The sequence below is a fragment of the Furipterus horrens genome, unplaced genomic scaffold (assembly GCF_987537825.1).
Source record: "Furipterus horrens unplaced genomic scaffold, mFurHor1.1.pri manual_scaffold_9, whole genome shotgun sequence".
In the NCBI taxonomy this organism is placed as follows: domain Eukaryota; kingdom Metazoa; phylum Chordata; class Mammalia; order Chiroptera; family Furipteridae; genus Furipterus; species Furipterus horrens.
Window position 1 is genome coordinate 35,062,543 of NW_028327179.1, and position 14,239 is coordinate 35,076,781.

The 14,239-nt window shown below is 36.5% G+C and overlaps 1 protein-coding gene across 1 annotated transcript; it reads right to left on the reverse strand.

The window, feature by feature from the left end:
- Positions 1-1,507: 1,507 nt before the first annotated feature.
- STEAP2 (STEAP2 metalloreductase) lies at positions 1,508-12,205 on the reverse strand. Its single transcript, XM_090287869.1, has 4 exons — positions 11,687-12,205; positions 7,800-8,327; positions 3,898-4,062; positions 1,508-1,971 (listed from the first exon to the last, which is right to left on the reverse strand). Exons 1-4 carry the CDS (start codon positions 12,176-12,178, stop codon positions 1,684-1,686), a joined length of 1,473 nt encoding a protein of 490 aa, XP_090143995.1. The 5' UTR covers positions 12,179-12,205; the 3' UTR covers positions 1,508-1,683.
- Positions 12,206-14,239: the final 2,034 nt, after the last annotated feature.

Consider the following 14,239-nt stretch of genomic DNA (forward strand, 5'->3'; position numbering starts at 1 on the left):
TCACCTTGTCTGTAATTTTTTATTTTAATAGGAAAGAGTACATGGGAAAAAAATATATAGGGCATGCTAACCAAAGTTTGAATAAAATGCAATTTTAATGTGGAATGTCAGCACTGAAAAATTGTATGAATAATTTGTATCTTTATATGTCTCTAGAGTAGATTTATAATTAACTTACCCTAATATCCTTCACGCTTGCAAATTGCTCCCTAATGAATGGCTGAGCACACAGGAGGACTTCCCAAGAAGAGAAAAGGAGATGACCAACCTATAGGGACTTTTTAAAGCTTCTGTAGTCTCTGCTGGAGTCACTCACTGCATTGAGAGGCATATGGACTGCCATGGGTCTCCAGGGTCACATCTCAGGCAAGATCCTCCCCCAAGGTAACTAATTGTGGATTATCCCACAATTTGATAACCACACCTCACTCTCAAGGATGTCAATGCCTTTATATGAAAGAGGAAGCATATAGATTGGCATCATGAACGTAATGCATGGGGATGGAGCAGGGGCTACACAGCCTAGTGGTTAAAATCACAGCCTCTGGAATATGACATCCTGGACTTGAATGCTAGCTCTGCCACTAACTCCATGACCTTGGGCAAATGACTTAACTTTTCTATCCTTCAGTTTCTCCTACGTAAAATGAGGATGATAACCACCTCTGTCACGAGATTATTTTAAGTATTAAATGGAATAATACAAGTAAAGTGCTCAGAACAGTATGTGGCATGTTATAACCCTTCAATGAACTTCTATAAAATCCTACACCATAGAGTGGTGACTGGCTAAGCCGCAGCAACATATACCAGTTGTCAAACTACCTGTGTGGAAACCTAATACTTTCCTTGTAACTAGGAAAAAATGATGAGATTTCCAGGATTGGTACTATGTTAGAAAAATCAGTTTTGGAGGCCAAGGATTACAGTCTTCTCCCCGACAACATATTAATATTCAAATGGAACTGCTTTGTAACAAGACAAAGAAGGAAATATTTCATGAGGTATGCATTATCAGTATATCTTTCATGTCTCCAATACATTTTAAATATAATTTCAGGTTCAATTTGTCTTTTCAGTCTGTGTGTGTTCACATAATCACATTAATTCACAAAATTAAGAACATTTTTCAAATCCTATCTTATGAGAGAAGCCTAAGAATATTACCATGTGCCCTTGCCTAGATGCTAATGTAATGAGTCCTTTCTTAAAAAAATATATGATTATGCACTTCTATTTCTTACACTGGATAATAATTAAAACCTTCCTTGAGCGTCTGAAAAAAACTTATCCATTGAATTATATTAAAACTTAAAATTCTGCTGGTTTGCAAAGTGTTATGAACATTATATTGTATCTATATTATTAACTTTACATATTTTTGCCTGACTGTAGAATATAGTTTGTTAAAACAACAATGTCAGAGTTGTGCAAAACAAACAAAAAAATACCTAAATTTCAACAATAAGTTAACTACAAAAATTCATGTTGACAAAAAAAAAAAAAAGGACATCTGTGAAAATTGATCTGAAGAAAATTCTACCACTATTTAGCTGAGATCACACTGAACAAGTTTCAGCCCACAGCAATTTGACAGTGCACTGGCAACCGAACACAGAGAAAGTCATAAAAGTAATGGCGTCAGTAAGAACTCTTTATGGCATCAGAGAGCACCATTTATCATCACATTACCGTGACCCTCTCTGGTGAGAGGTGAAGAACTGCTCCTCCAATACCTTCTTCTAGAAATTGGCTCTTTTCCCAGCCTTTTTTAATTCTCCTTAGCTTTTGGCTTATACATGGAAGTAGTAAAATGCTTTTACCCAGAATTACAACCGAGGGCAAAACAAGAGCAAGAACAAAGTTTGGTGGTGTATAAAACCTGTAGTACTCTTCTTCAAAGGCTCGTTTCCATCCATAAATTAAAACGTGGAAAGTGCTTATGAGCAGAGCGACATAACCAAGTGTAGACTTTGGGCAGGGGAAGAAAAAAAAAAACAAAGAATAAGAAACAAATTGTTCAAACTCATAAATAAACCTATCCGGCTCTACCATGTTTTCATTTTGATAAAACTATTTTATGTTAAATTGTTGAGCTACTTTTTGTTCTCTACTAAATTAAACAATTTAAACATTTTCATATCTATTTATATGCATGCTTGATTTTACACAAGTAAGGCCAGACTGCATATAGTTTAATATTCTAGTTATTTCATTTATTCCATGAAGAACTTTTTCCTTGTGTCATTAGGTATGAAAACATGACTCTAATGCTGTATAATATTCCACTGAATGGATGTGCTACCTATAATTTATATAACCATTCCTTTTGTTGATAATTTACTGTTTCCAGCTTTCCTCAACTATAAATAATGTCACTTTAAGCCCTTTCCTATATTTTGGTTTATTTCCTTAGAACTGATTTCTTATGGTGGGCCTGCTGTTCAGAACATCTGTCTTTACCTTAAGGGTGTTGATAAAAAACTGCTAAACTTCTTTATAAAGGTTATCCACATTTCTGCCAGTTGTGTATATTAGAAAAAGTGTTTTTACATATGTGCATTTACATATATATACATACATAACATATATAATGGAATTAAATGCTGAAAAGTATTCTCATGGGGACATGCACACATACATATGTACAAACTAACTGAAAGTAAATATGAAAAATCATATATATTAATATGTAATATAAATAGCATTTCAAACATGTGGCTTAACTGACCTTATTAAATGAGATTATTAACAAAACTTCAGTTAAGCAGTTTACAGGTTAAAATCTAAAAGGCCAGCATTCCTGGGTCACTAAATTGTTATGTTTAATTGCTTACTTTGAGAAATAGAGTGTTACATAAATGTAATATTACATCTGTAGAATGATATAACATCTTACTTCAATGGCAAAGGATCAAAACTCTAACAGGAAATTATTCTGTTTGCAATCACTCATCTAAATTTATAATGATAATTTGCCTCCACCTACCACCTTTTATCAGAGGGCCTTCTATTTCTTTGCAATGTGATTAAACTAGCAGTTGGGAAAGGGATTTTTAGATAATTAAAAAATAAAATAAAATAAAAATAAAAACAAAAACGCTTAAGCAAATAGGCAAACCCCCTCAAAATTTAGTGTATCACCAAATGATATTCATTGGCATGGTGGTGCTATAAACTGCTTGGATACAGACAATACTGATTTTGTGATAATATAGGTAGGGCCCATGTTTGAGTTATATATTTTCAAATATGCAAATTTATTAAATAATAACAATAAATGGAGGTGAATATTCAACTTATTAAAGAACAATGGTGTTTTGAAACTCCTTTGGAGACACTCATATACATATGTACATAACTTATTTACTAAATACATACTAATAAGTTCATAAGGCTGGTTGCTTGTCATACTCTATTAACCTATTTGCCTGGTTTGCCACCGCTTGTGTTTGTGTGTGTGTACACACGCATTTCTTTTAAAACATTCCACTGACCTTCTCCCTACCTGAATTCACATTAATGAGATTTTTCTGGACAAATCAACATGATTCAAAATATAAAATAATTCTTCATTCATTTGGCTAATAATACACTGACTTTTGGCATCAAACTTGTCCTAAGCTCACACATCCTTCACCTTCATTATTTTTTCTTATTAAAATAACCTTTATCTGATGCTACCAAAGCCTTCCAGTAAATTCCTTTATTGGTCTTTTACTTACTAAACCAGAATGGTCCTAAGCTATCCTCCAACAATATGTGTTCCGCAAGTTTACATGCATAAACACAGCCCCCAAAGGCACTCTTTTTATAAAAAGCATATCTAAAATTCAACTGGACTTAACACTTAAATTCTATGCAGTCCACTCCTTCACCAAACAAAACACCACATACCTGAATGAAACTGAATTCCCTCCAGTTTAAAGCATTGCTCACTGAGGGGATGGAGGTGACCGCCAGCAGGGAGAGTAAGCCAAGGCTCATTATGCCAAAGGAGATATACATTTCGATTCTCCAAACTTCTTCCTCATTCCAAGAGTTTTCAATATTTGCATGAACCTAACAAGAGAGCAAATGTGAATTTCCTTTATTTGGTAGAACATGAACTAATTCATCAGGGAGTTCACTCTTAGCATAAGAAAATGTCACATATGGACACATTTACATTGTATTAATTCAATTGAACAAACTGTTATGGAGACCCTGTCACTGGATGGTATTGTTTTGGGCATGGGAGCAAGAGAATGCAGTGTTAAACAAAAAGAGAACTAAGTTCTCTCCTTCTTCGCATACTTGTGAGAACAGTAGAAAAACCTGTCATCACATTTTGTTGCTGTTTGCTATTTTCAACCTCTCCCAAGGATATGTTCATTGATTTTAGAAAGGGGAAGGGAGAGAGAAGGGAGAGAGAGAAACATCAATCAGTTGCCTCCCGTAAGTGCCCCAATTGGGGACTGAACCCTCAACCTAAGTATGTGCCTTTACCAAGAATCGACCCACAGCCTTTTGGTGTACTGGATGCTACAAGTAACTGAGCAACCTGGCCAGGGCATGGCATCACATTTGTAACACATCATGGTTACAGGAACTCTGGTGTCCTAAGACCATGAAATGCTGAGTGGTTGGTTCCAGGGTGACCCAGAAGTATTGACAGTTAGACTTAATTTTGAGGTACCTTTGTAAGTCGGTTTGTACTTGATTGAATATATTGGGTACATTCTGGACTTAGTTCAGCTTAGAATCCAGGAAGGAAATTTCTAAACTACTTCTGTATGTTCCTTTCTCACATCTAGAATATTTATATGTTTATTTATCTTAACTTCTTTTCAACAGGAAGCTGAGATTTCCCTGAGGATAAAGCTCTACCAAATGCAAATATTAGTCTACTTGAATTGCCTCATTATTTAATGTACTTTTCCAACTGTCCAATTGCCTCATTTCTGTACAGTACTTTTCCAAATGTCTTTCCCTTACATTGATAATGCATATATAGTTAAGTCAGACTTGATTAACTCTGAACGTGTGGTATTCTGCTTAGGGTTACTTTAAAAATAGTCTATCTACATGCAAACAATATCAGAGTATAAATCAAGGGTTAGACTCCCTGGGCTAAAGCTTTGATGTAAGGATCTACTCCTAGAAAACAGATTCTAATTTAACACTAGCTTAACGTTGTCCAGTTCCAGTTAACCAAACATACTTGAAATTAATACCAAGAAAGGCTCTTAGATCTTAGCTATTTGGTCCTGGGAGTTCCTCTGTAGAAAAAAGATTCTTTCTCTGTAGAAAAAAGCTCTTCCTATCTTGTTTGATGTCTGTACAACAATTCAGAACAACAGCATACCTTGGTATACCCAAAGGTTACATCCTGGGTATACCTGCCCTCCTAGTTCCTCCCTTCATTCCATAAACAAGCTTTCAGAGTGTCTACTATGCGCCAGGCACAGTTTCAGGCATAGGCATATATCAGTGAACAAAATGGACAAAGATCCCTCCTCTCATGAACTTACTGAGGAAAGAGTGAAGATAGGAAATATATAAAATGGAATAATTTTAACCAAGCTGCTGAAGTTATTATTATAATGAAGTGAAGGCATGAGGAAAGACTCCATTCTTGTTCTAACTAGCCTGGGAACTTAAACTTTCTGAAACTTTCCAGTGCTGCGTTGATGCCTGGATATACATCTGGACCTCCAGGTAACCTTCTAATTATTCTTGAAGGACTCATTTACCCAGGCCACCTGATTACTCCCTGAAGGACTCTTGTAAACATCCACCTGACATCCATTATCTAGACCACTGGGACCTGACCAGACCTCCTAGTGCCTGTCTTCTAGACCACCTAACATCCACCATCCTGACTGCTGACCTCAGGACTGGTAACTGTACTGGACCAATCCCAGGGCTAAGAATGCAAGATTGATGATTCTCAAGAATACACTTTTTATTATAAGAACTCTTAACTTTTCTTCTTTGGGCTTTTGCCTAGCTGCATTCCCAGTTAGCAAACCCCTAGACCGTTGAATAAATCTCTATCATTTATTTCTAGCAAAGCCTCCAGATTTTGAGTTTGTTCAGCATTACATTCTGATGACAGAAGGCAGACAACAGTAAATATCACAAACAAGGAAAACATAAAAGGTGTTAAAAGCTGGTAAATTGCTATTGAAAGTAGAACAAAGTAAGAGGGACTGGGAGTTCCAGGGGGTTGAGTTGGAAGCAGATTTTAAAATGTAGGCTTCACTGAGGAGGTAAGATCCGAGCAAATGACTTGAAGGAGGGAGAAAGCTGGTAGAGTAGATATCAAAGCTTCAGTATTCAGTTAATAGAAGCAGTATTTTTAGAGAAAGAATGGCTTAAAAAACATTAACGTATTAATTTTTTTCAAATTATTTTAGGATGAAATTGTTGAAAGAACATATTAAGTACTAGATGCTATGTACTTGAACCATGATGCCCTGGTTCCTTAGAAAAAGAAAAAGCCTTCACACATTTATTTTGGTGCAGTGTCCTCAGCTTTCACTGAGAAATGCTACATCAAAGAGCTTTATTTTACATTTGCTGAATGGGAATTACTGAGGAAGTCATAGTCTATGCCATCCTTAAGTTCCTTCCACGAAGCCCTCCTTTAGATTCTCTTGAGCTAAGTATTAGAAAAGCTTCACCTGAGGAACGAGTATCTTTCCCGCTTTTTGATACAAAAGCCTTGTAAGTGTATGAGGTCTATCCAGAAAATGTCTAGCCATGTAATATGAAAAATAGAGCCACTTATTGAAGAAGATACAGAAACATTGTACATAGGACAATGATGTTTCAGTTCCCTTTAAAGTAGGCACCTTGGGACCTCACACAGTTCTCCCCATTGCCATCAGCTGCCCTGTCGTATTTTCCTGAATCTCATCAATGGTCTGAAATCTCTTCCCTTTCAAAGGTGATTTTAGTTTGGGGAAAAGCCACAAGTCACAGAGTGCCAAATCTGGGCTGTAGGGGGGCTAAATCACCTGGACGATTTGATGTTTTGCCAAAAAACTCTTCACGAGATGTGATGCATGAACGGGTGAACTGTCATGATGAAGCTGCCAATCACCAGTTGCCCATAGCTGCAGCCTTCTGAATCATCTGAATAGTTTTGGTGGAGGAATGTTCAAGCTTCACACAAAATCAGATGCATATTCGTTGCTCTACTTGATCAGTTATTTTGAGTGCAACAGCCACACAGTACATATGCTCACTCAACGGTGACTGACTAGTACAGTCAAGTCGTCATTGTTCACACATGCACATTCCAGTTCACTGTCCTTGGCTGCCAAGTCACATCGATGTTGCACAAAGTGTTCTTGTTATATTAACAATGGCTGGACTTCTGGACAGACCTCGTATGTCTCCTGATCTTGACATCCTACTATGTTTTATATTTTCACTGGCTCTAATTTTATTGCATATATTTACAAGAATTACCTTAATATTTTGCAGAACATAGACAATTTACAAAACTTTAAAATAATAAACTGTTCAGTACTTAAAGCAATCATTGCAATAATAACTTTTAAGAAAAGGAAGGAAAAAACCCAATCCTTTATTTCTCTGCTTTTACTCTGCAAAAAAAGGGATGACCATAGCTTTTACCCTAAATGATTTTGCATTAGTCACACAGTTCTTACACAGAAACATTGCTTAAAGAACAAGACTTTCCTTGCCCTAAATATACTGAGGTATGCAAAGTTGTACCCTGTTTTTAAATCTTATGCTTTACAAATTATAGTAAACATCAGATAAATAACATGCATGTTCCATACCTGCTGGTAAGCCATGTTGAGAAATAAGTATCTCTCTGACCTTCTCATTGGTAAGCAGAGGCTGTAGGCAACATGGACCGAAGCAAAGAAAAAACTTAGTAATCCAAGCTGTTTTCTACACTGTAACCAGGTCTCCAACCAAGGTGGAAATCTCCTGTACTTGGTACCATAATAAAGTTGATAAGCAGCTGCTAGGAGACCTGCTAGGTACACCAGGGACAGCAAAGTAATGGCAACTATGGGCAAGGTTTTATTCACAATCTCAATAGGAATCTTGTAGAAGTCACTCTGCTGGTTTCTAGCATAGGGATGTATCACATCTCGGACAAATGAATAAAGAAAGAAAAAGGTGGCCAGGCTTATGGCTACCACCACTGGCCCTCTCCAGAGAGTAAATAGTCGCAGAGGTAAATTTTCAATCTCCCTGGATGATGATAATGATCCCAAGTCAACAGGAATAAAATTCAAGTGCCGGGCAAGTTCAATAACCTGTTGTCGAGCTTGAATATTGTTGCTGCAAATATAAACCTGCAACAAAAACAGAAGACACATCACTACTATTGCTGCTGATAAAAATGGTAATGACCCCATGCTCCACTTAATCTATGGAGCAACACTTGTGGTGATCTTAACTGATGCAAAAATTAAGGAGCAAAAGTATTTATTAATTTATTATTTATTAATAGATTAAAAGTGTCATTAAAAACAACAAAGTCCCTGCTACCTGAGATGACATAAAAGTAAAATGCAGAAAAAGTCTAGCTAGAACCTGACATCAGGAAGTCCTCAGGGGAAGGAAGGCAGGAGGAAGGAAAGGTTTCTAGACCACATGGTTCAGTGGCACCAGCGTTTGAGGTCTTCCCTTCAGCGGGCCTGGGTGGACTTGGAGCTGCTGGTCCTGCCCCTCCCCCCTCCAGCTTTCTCTCCCACAGGGAACAAGGTGGGACTGGCTCTCCAGGTTTCCCTGGATACAAGTTAGTTGTTGGACTATAGTGATTCTGCCTAGTAGAGCGATTACAAGCACTGCTCTTTACAGATATTCGGCAAGAGAGAAGATGGGCATGGACTCTGGACTGAATTTGCTATTAAATCCTCTAAATTATATCGTGATGCTATATTATTTATAAAATTGATCTTTTGGCTTAGAAACCAATTTGCCAAGTATCTCTAAAACAACCATTTCAAGTATATTATTACATTGGTTACAATAGGAGATTCTTTCATCTTTAAATGATGACAATATACCTTGAGAGGGGGAAAATGGTATTATAAGGCTCGGTTAATTTAAAAAGTAAGTCAACTGCCATTTTCTAACACTAAGGTGTTAGCTTTATAGGAACACCAATGATGTGATGAGTGGGGGTGAGAGTGGGCTTTCAAACTACCAAAACCTCTTAGATACACTACTGCAGATGAGAATTCAACAAATATTTCTTGAGCACCAAATTCACTGCTGGAGTAGGTCACCTCACTTAGGGCTAGAAAAATCCTTCTATTAAGTCACTGAGTAATGTCTGGGGAAAACAAATTCCTAAACATATCTTTCCCTGAAGATGTTCACATAAGGGTTCTGGAACAGACCACACTGAAACATTTGCATGCTAAACCTATGTACATTATGCTGACAATGTAAAGCTCTTTGGATTAATTTCACCTAGCATTCAGCAAATAGGTGACAAAGTCTATACTATTATACAAATGTTCATGGACTTCTAAAATGGAATGAGGAACAATACCTATATAACTAAGAAATAAGAAAAAGCATTCTAAAATAACTTATTACAGTTGTGACAATGGTGAAGTAAACTTTTTTTAACAATATTTGTTGAAAAAAAACTCTACAGATTATGAAATTTTACAATAAACCTAATACAAATCAAACATTCATACTAAGGGCATGAGGACTATAAAATACAAATGAAACTATTTCTGCAGCTCACTTTGAATTAAGTCATTGCTCCACAATTTCTTTTTTGTTGTTAAAGAATTTAAATGATCACAAATATGGGTAAAAGATTAAATAATGGTTCATCCTTAATTTAGTCTGTATCCATTGCTAAACATTGGTGGATATGCAAAAAGAAAACAGGATTCAGAAATAGCCTGTAGGAAAGTTGGAACATATATACAGTAGTCCCTCTATATCGCGGTTCACTTATCGCAGCCTCACTGTATCGCAGGCGTTTAAAAAATATTATATTTAATTATTTATCGCGAACTTTTTGCTATATCGCGGGATTTTGCAGTACTGTTGTTAAAGTTACGTAGGTTTAAGAGTGTAGAATATGTTTAAGAACATAAGTAGTGTTTATAAAAGTGTGGAAAAGGTTAATAAGGGAGTGGGAAGGTTAATAAGGGACTGGGAACGATTTCTAAGTGTGTGGGAAAAGTTTATAAAGCCTTAAAATATATATAAATACTAAAATAAATGTAAGGTTCTTACTTCACAGATTTTCACCTATCACGGCAGGGTCTAGAATGTAGTACCCGCGATAAGTGAGGGAATACTGTATTCTTTCACCAGCCTTCCAAATTAAAGACTTGAAAATGAATGCTTATTGTGACTGATATGCAGCATACATTGATTGATACAATACTTAAATTTTCTTTAATTTTTTTTAATAAACATCTTTTTAATCCTCATCTGAGGACTTTTTTTTTCTTTGCTCTTAAGAGAGAAAAACATTGATGTGAGATTGCCTTCATCAGCTCCCAGGTTGGGATCTATGCTGGGACCAGAGACTGTTCACATCTGGACCTGGGATTGCACATACCCGCATCTGGACCAGGTTTCCAACCCAAAACCTAGATATATGCCCTGACCAGGAACTGAACCCGCAACCTTTTGGTTATAAGAACGATGCTCCAACCAACTGAACTACACTGGTCACAGCTTAAATTTATTTTCTAAGGCCCTTAATTGTCTTTATGGAAAAAATGAAAGTATTTTATCATCATGCTTAATTATAAGCATAACCACACCTTTAAAAAGATTTTTATTTATTTAATCTTCACCTGAGGATAACTGATTTTAGAGTGAGAGGAAGGTTAAGATCGAGGGGGAGAGAAAGAGAGAGACATTGATCAGTTGCCTCCCACAGGCACCCAGACCAGGGATTGAACCCGCAACCTTTGGGTGCTCGGGAGGATGCTCCAACTAACTGAGCCATCCGGCCAAGCTTAAAAGATTTTTAATGTGCACTATTTTAAATGTTTACTTATAAAAGCTCTCATTCAGGAAATGCATTGATGGAGTTACCCATCTCCTTTTATTTTCAAGTTGAACTAGACAGAACCCTAGACTAAAAGAGAATCTAAGAAATTCAATCTGTCTGTCTTCCCCACATGGATTAAAATCTACACTTAAAAATGTACTAATTTAATAAATTCTATGAACAATCTATGTAAAATAAAACAGTATGTACTTTTGAAGCTATTTATATTACACATTAAATAGCATTTCATACAGAGGTGGAATACTGTTACCAAACAGCTACAAGAAAGGAAGAGGGAAGAACAAAAAAAGGGAGGAAAGAAGGTTGGGAAGGAAGGAAGGAAAGCAAAAGGACATGTTTGTTGTTCTATTTTTGAGGAAGCAAGGAGAGACTCAATGCAATATGTCCCATCATGTATCAGCCAGCCTTGCCTTTTCTTGAATCAGTTGGTTATAACAGAAAAGTCCAAGTTATTTTCTCAGCTTTCCACATGATTTTGAGAATAGAAATGTGCCCTTACATGGTCAGTACATGAACTTGCAGGTGCTCATACATATTTTTGAAATGATAATCGGTGGAGGGTATCAGAATTTGGTTTTTAAAAATATATGATATTTGTTTAACTACATAACTACAAAATACCAGATAAGAATAAAATTTAGAAATACCTACCTGCCGGCTGGCATCCTTAGGTCCTAACTGAAGTGCCCAAGCTGAGATAACATTAAATCCTTTGACTATCAGTGAATCTGGGAATAAGGAAGCCAAATATTCAGCATTGGATTCTGGGTATTGGTTTATCCTCATGTTGTTGCTCACATCAATCAAAATTTTACCCACAAGCAGATGTCGCAGGTCCCACAGGGAGGTGTAATGCTCTCGATGTATAGCAATAAATATTATATTTGTTTTTGTTAGTGCATCTTCATGATGAGTGACATCTACCACATGAGGAAAAAATTCAGAAGCAAATTTAGGATTTCTACTCCCTATGACCACATGATAACCACATCGAATAAGTCGGATGGTCAAGGATTTAGCAAAATCCCCACTTCCAATTACACCTACAGTGACCTTCCTTGCATCTTTGATGCCATTTATGCCATTAGGCAAAAAACTTTCACTGAGGCTTTTAGGGCTTCCCATCATAGAAATTGATTCCATGATACAGACTCTTCCAAGATCACCAGGGATATCCTAGGGGAGAGAAAATAAAATGTTCATTGATTACCTCTTACCAAACATTAATACACTTCTAGATATTATAGTATGTCCCTCATTTCTAGCGGTAAAATACTTTGGCAAGCTATATCACCTAGAACACACCAAGACACAATCTGTAAGCTAAAAAAGGATGTCAAAATAGAAAAATGAACTGTCACAAAGTTGATATGCTAAAGTGGGCTTCTCAAATTTTAATGTGCACATGAATCACCTGAGGATCTTGTTAAAACATTGATTCTGATTCAGTAGTTCTAGAGTGAGGCCCAAGACTCTGCATTTCTAATAAGGTGAGCTGATACTGCTGGTCTGCAGACCTCTCTGGGCAGCAAGGCACTAGAACACCAAAGGAAGAGACTGATACCTTCATCTAGAACTTTTTAAAAAACACAGCTCTAACAAACGTGATTACCCAGTTTCTCAGCAGATCAGAGGCAGCAAATCAGAAAAGCTGCTAGAGGTAGAAAGGACTGTGATAGGTGGTGATAGCACAAAGGACAACAGAGAGAGAAAAACAAAGAGCCTTAGCCGGGTAGCTCAGTTGGTTAGAGTGTTGTCCTGATGTGCCAAAGTTGCAAGTTCGATCTTTGGTAAGGGCACATACGACAATCAACCAATAAATGCATAAGTAAGTGCAACAACAAATCGATGTCTCTCTCTCTCTCTCTCTCTCAAATCAATAAATAAAAATAATTTTAAAAAGCTACTTAAATCCAAACTGTCTAGAGTCGTTAGGGGTGAAGTCTATAAACTATCCTATATACCTCAGTGGCTTGTAAGTGACTTTATTTAATAAGAGTAAGATCAATCAGTTACTAAAAAATGAACCTTGGTACTTAAATAATATCTTGAGAAAAACAGGCATCAAAATATAACAAAGGATTAATTAAATATTCTTGGCTTCTATCATGCACCTTATAACATATAACTTATTGAGAAAAATAACTTCTCTGTGAAAAGGATGTTAGTAATGTGTTTATGGTCTTAAATTACATAATACTTAAAATTTTTTTCTTCTTTTATTTGTTGGAGGAATAGAATATGATTCAGTTACTCTTACTGGAAAAAAGTTGTCAAAATCTTTAGTAAGTGACTAACATCTGAAATGTCTGTAATAACTTGCTCAAGAATACCAATCAGATTGCCATGAATCAGTTTCACTAACGGGACTGAATGAAAATATCCTTCCTGTCTCTCCCCATTGCACAATTTCTTTTATGCTGAAAACAGATGTGGATAACTTCAGAGGCCTTAATGTGTTTTACAGGAACAGGTGGAATATTTCAAAAACATGGTTTTGGGTTTTTACTAAATTAAATTTGAAATTTAATTTCAAATAATAGTCAGGAATAGTCAACTTTCTACCCTAGAAATGAATCACATTCAATGACTCAAAAAAACCAGTAAGTTATTCTTTAGAAAGACAATATAAAATTACCTAATACTCAGTATAGCACATTCTTTGCCAGCTTTGTCTGTGCTTTATACATTAACTGCCTGAAACCTCACAACCACCCTAAGAGATAGCTGCTAATACTGTCACGCCCATTTTGAAGATGAAGAAACCGAGACATGCAGAAGATAATTAATTTCTCTAAGGGAGCCAGGATTCAAATTCAGGCAGTTCAGCTAAGGCCTGTGTCATCAGGGCACATAACAAGGAATTTAAGAAAGGGCTTTTCTATGGGCGTGCGGGGAAGGGGGAAGAGTTGTGCTCATACTAGTATATTCTTCTTCTTTAGCCATATCATTACTCCTCAGCATTAACTACTCTAACTCGGATCCTGGGAAAGGAGAAAGCTCACTATTTTTAATCTATTACACATGCTTCACACTTTTTAAGACGGAAGGCATGGTAATTATCTGCTTCCCCTTGGAGTGATTCCAGGCCCCAGAAGGCCAGGAGGGAGGGGCACAGATGCTCTAGGGCAGTACAAGAACATCAACATCCTCTTGGAGAAATCATGGGCTATCTTGTTTCTTCAGGAGCAGTTAAAAGAACCA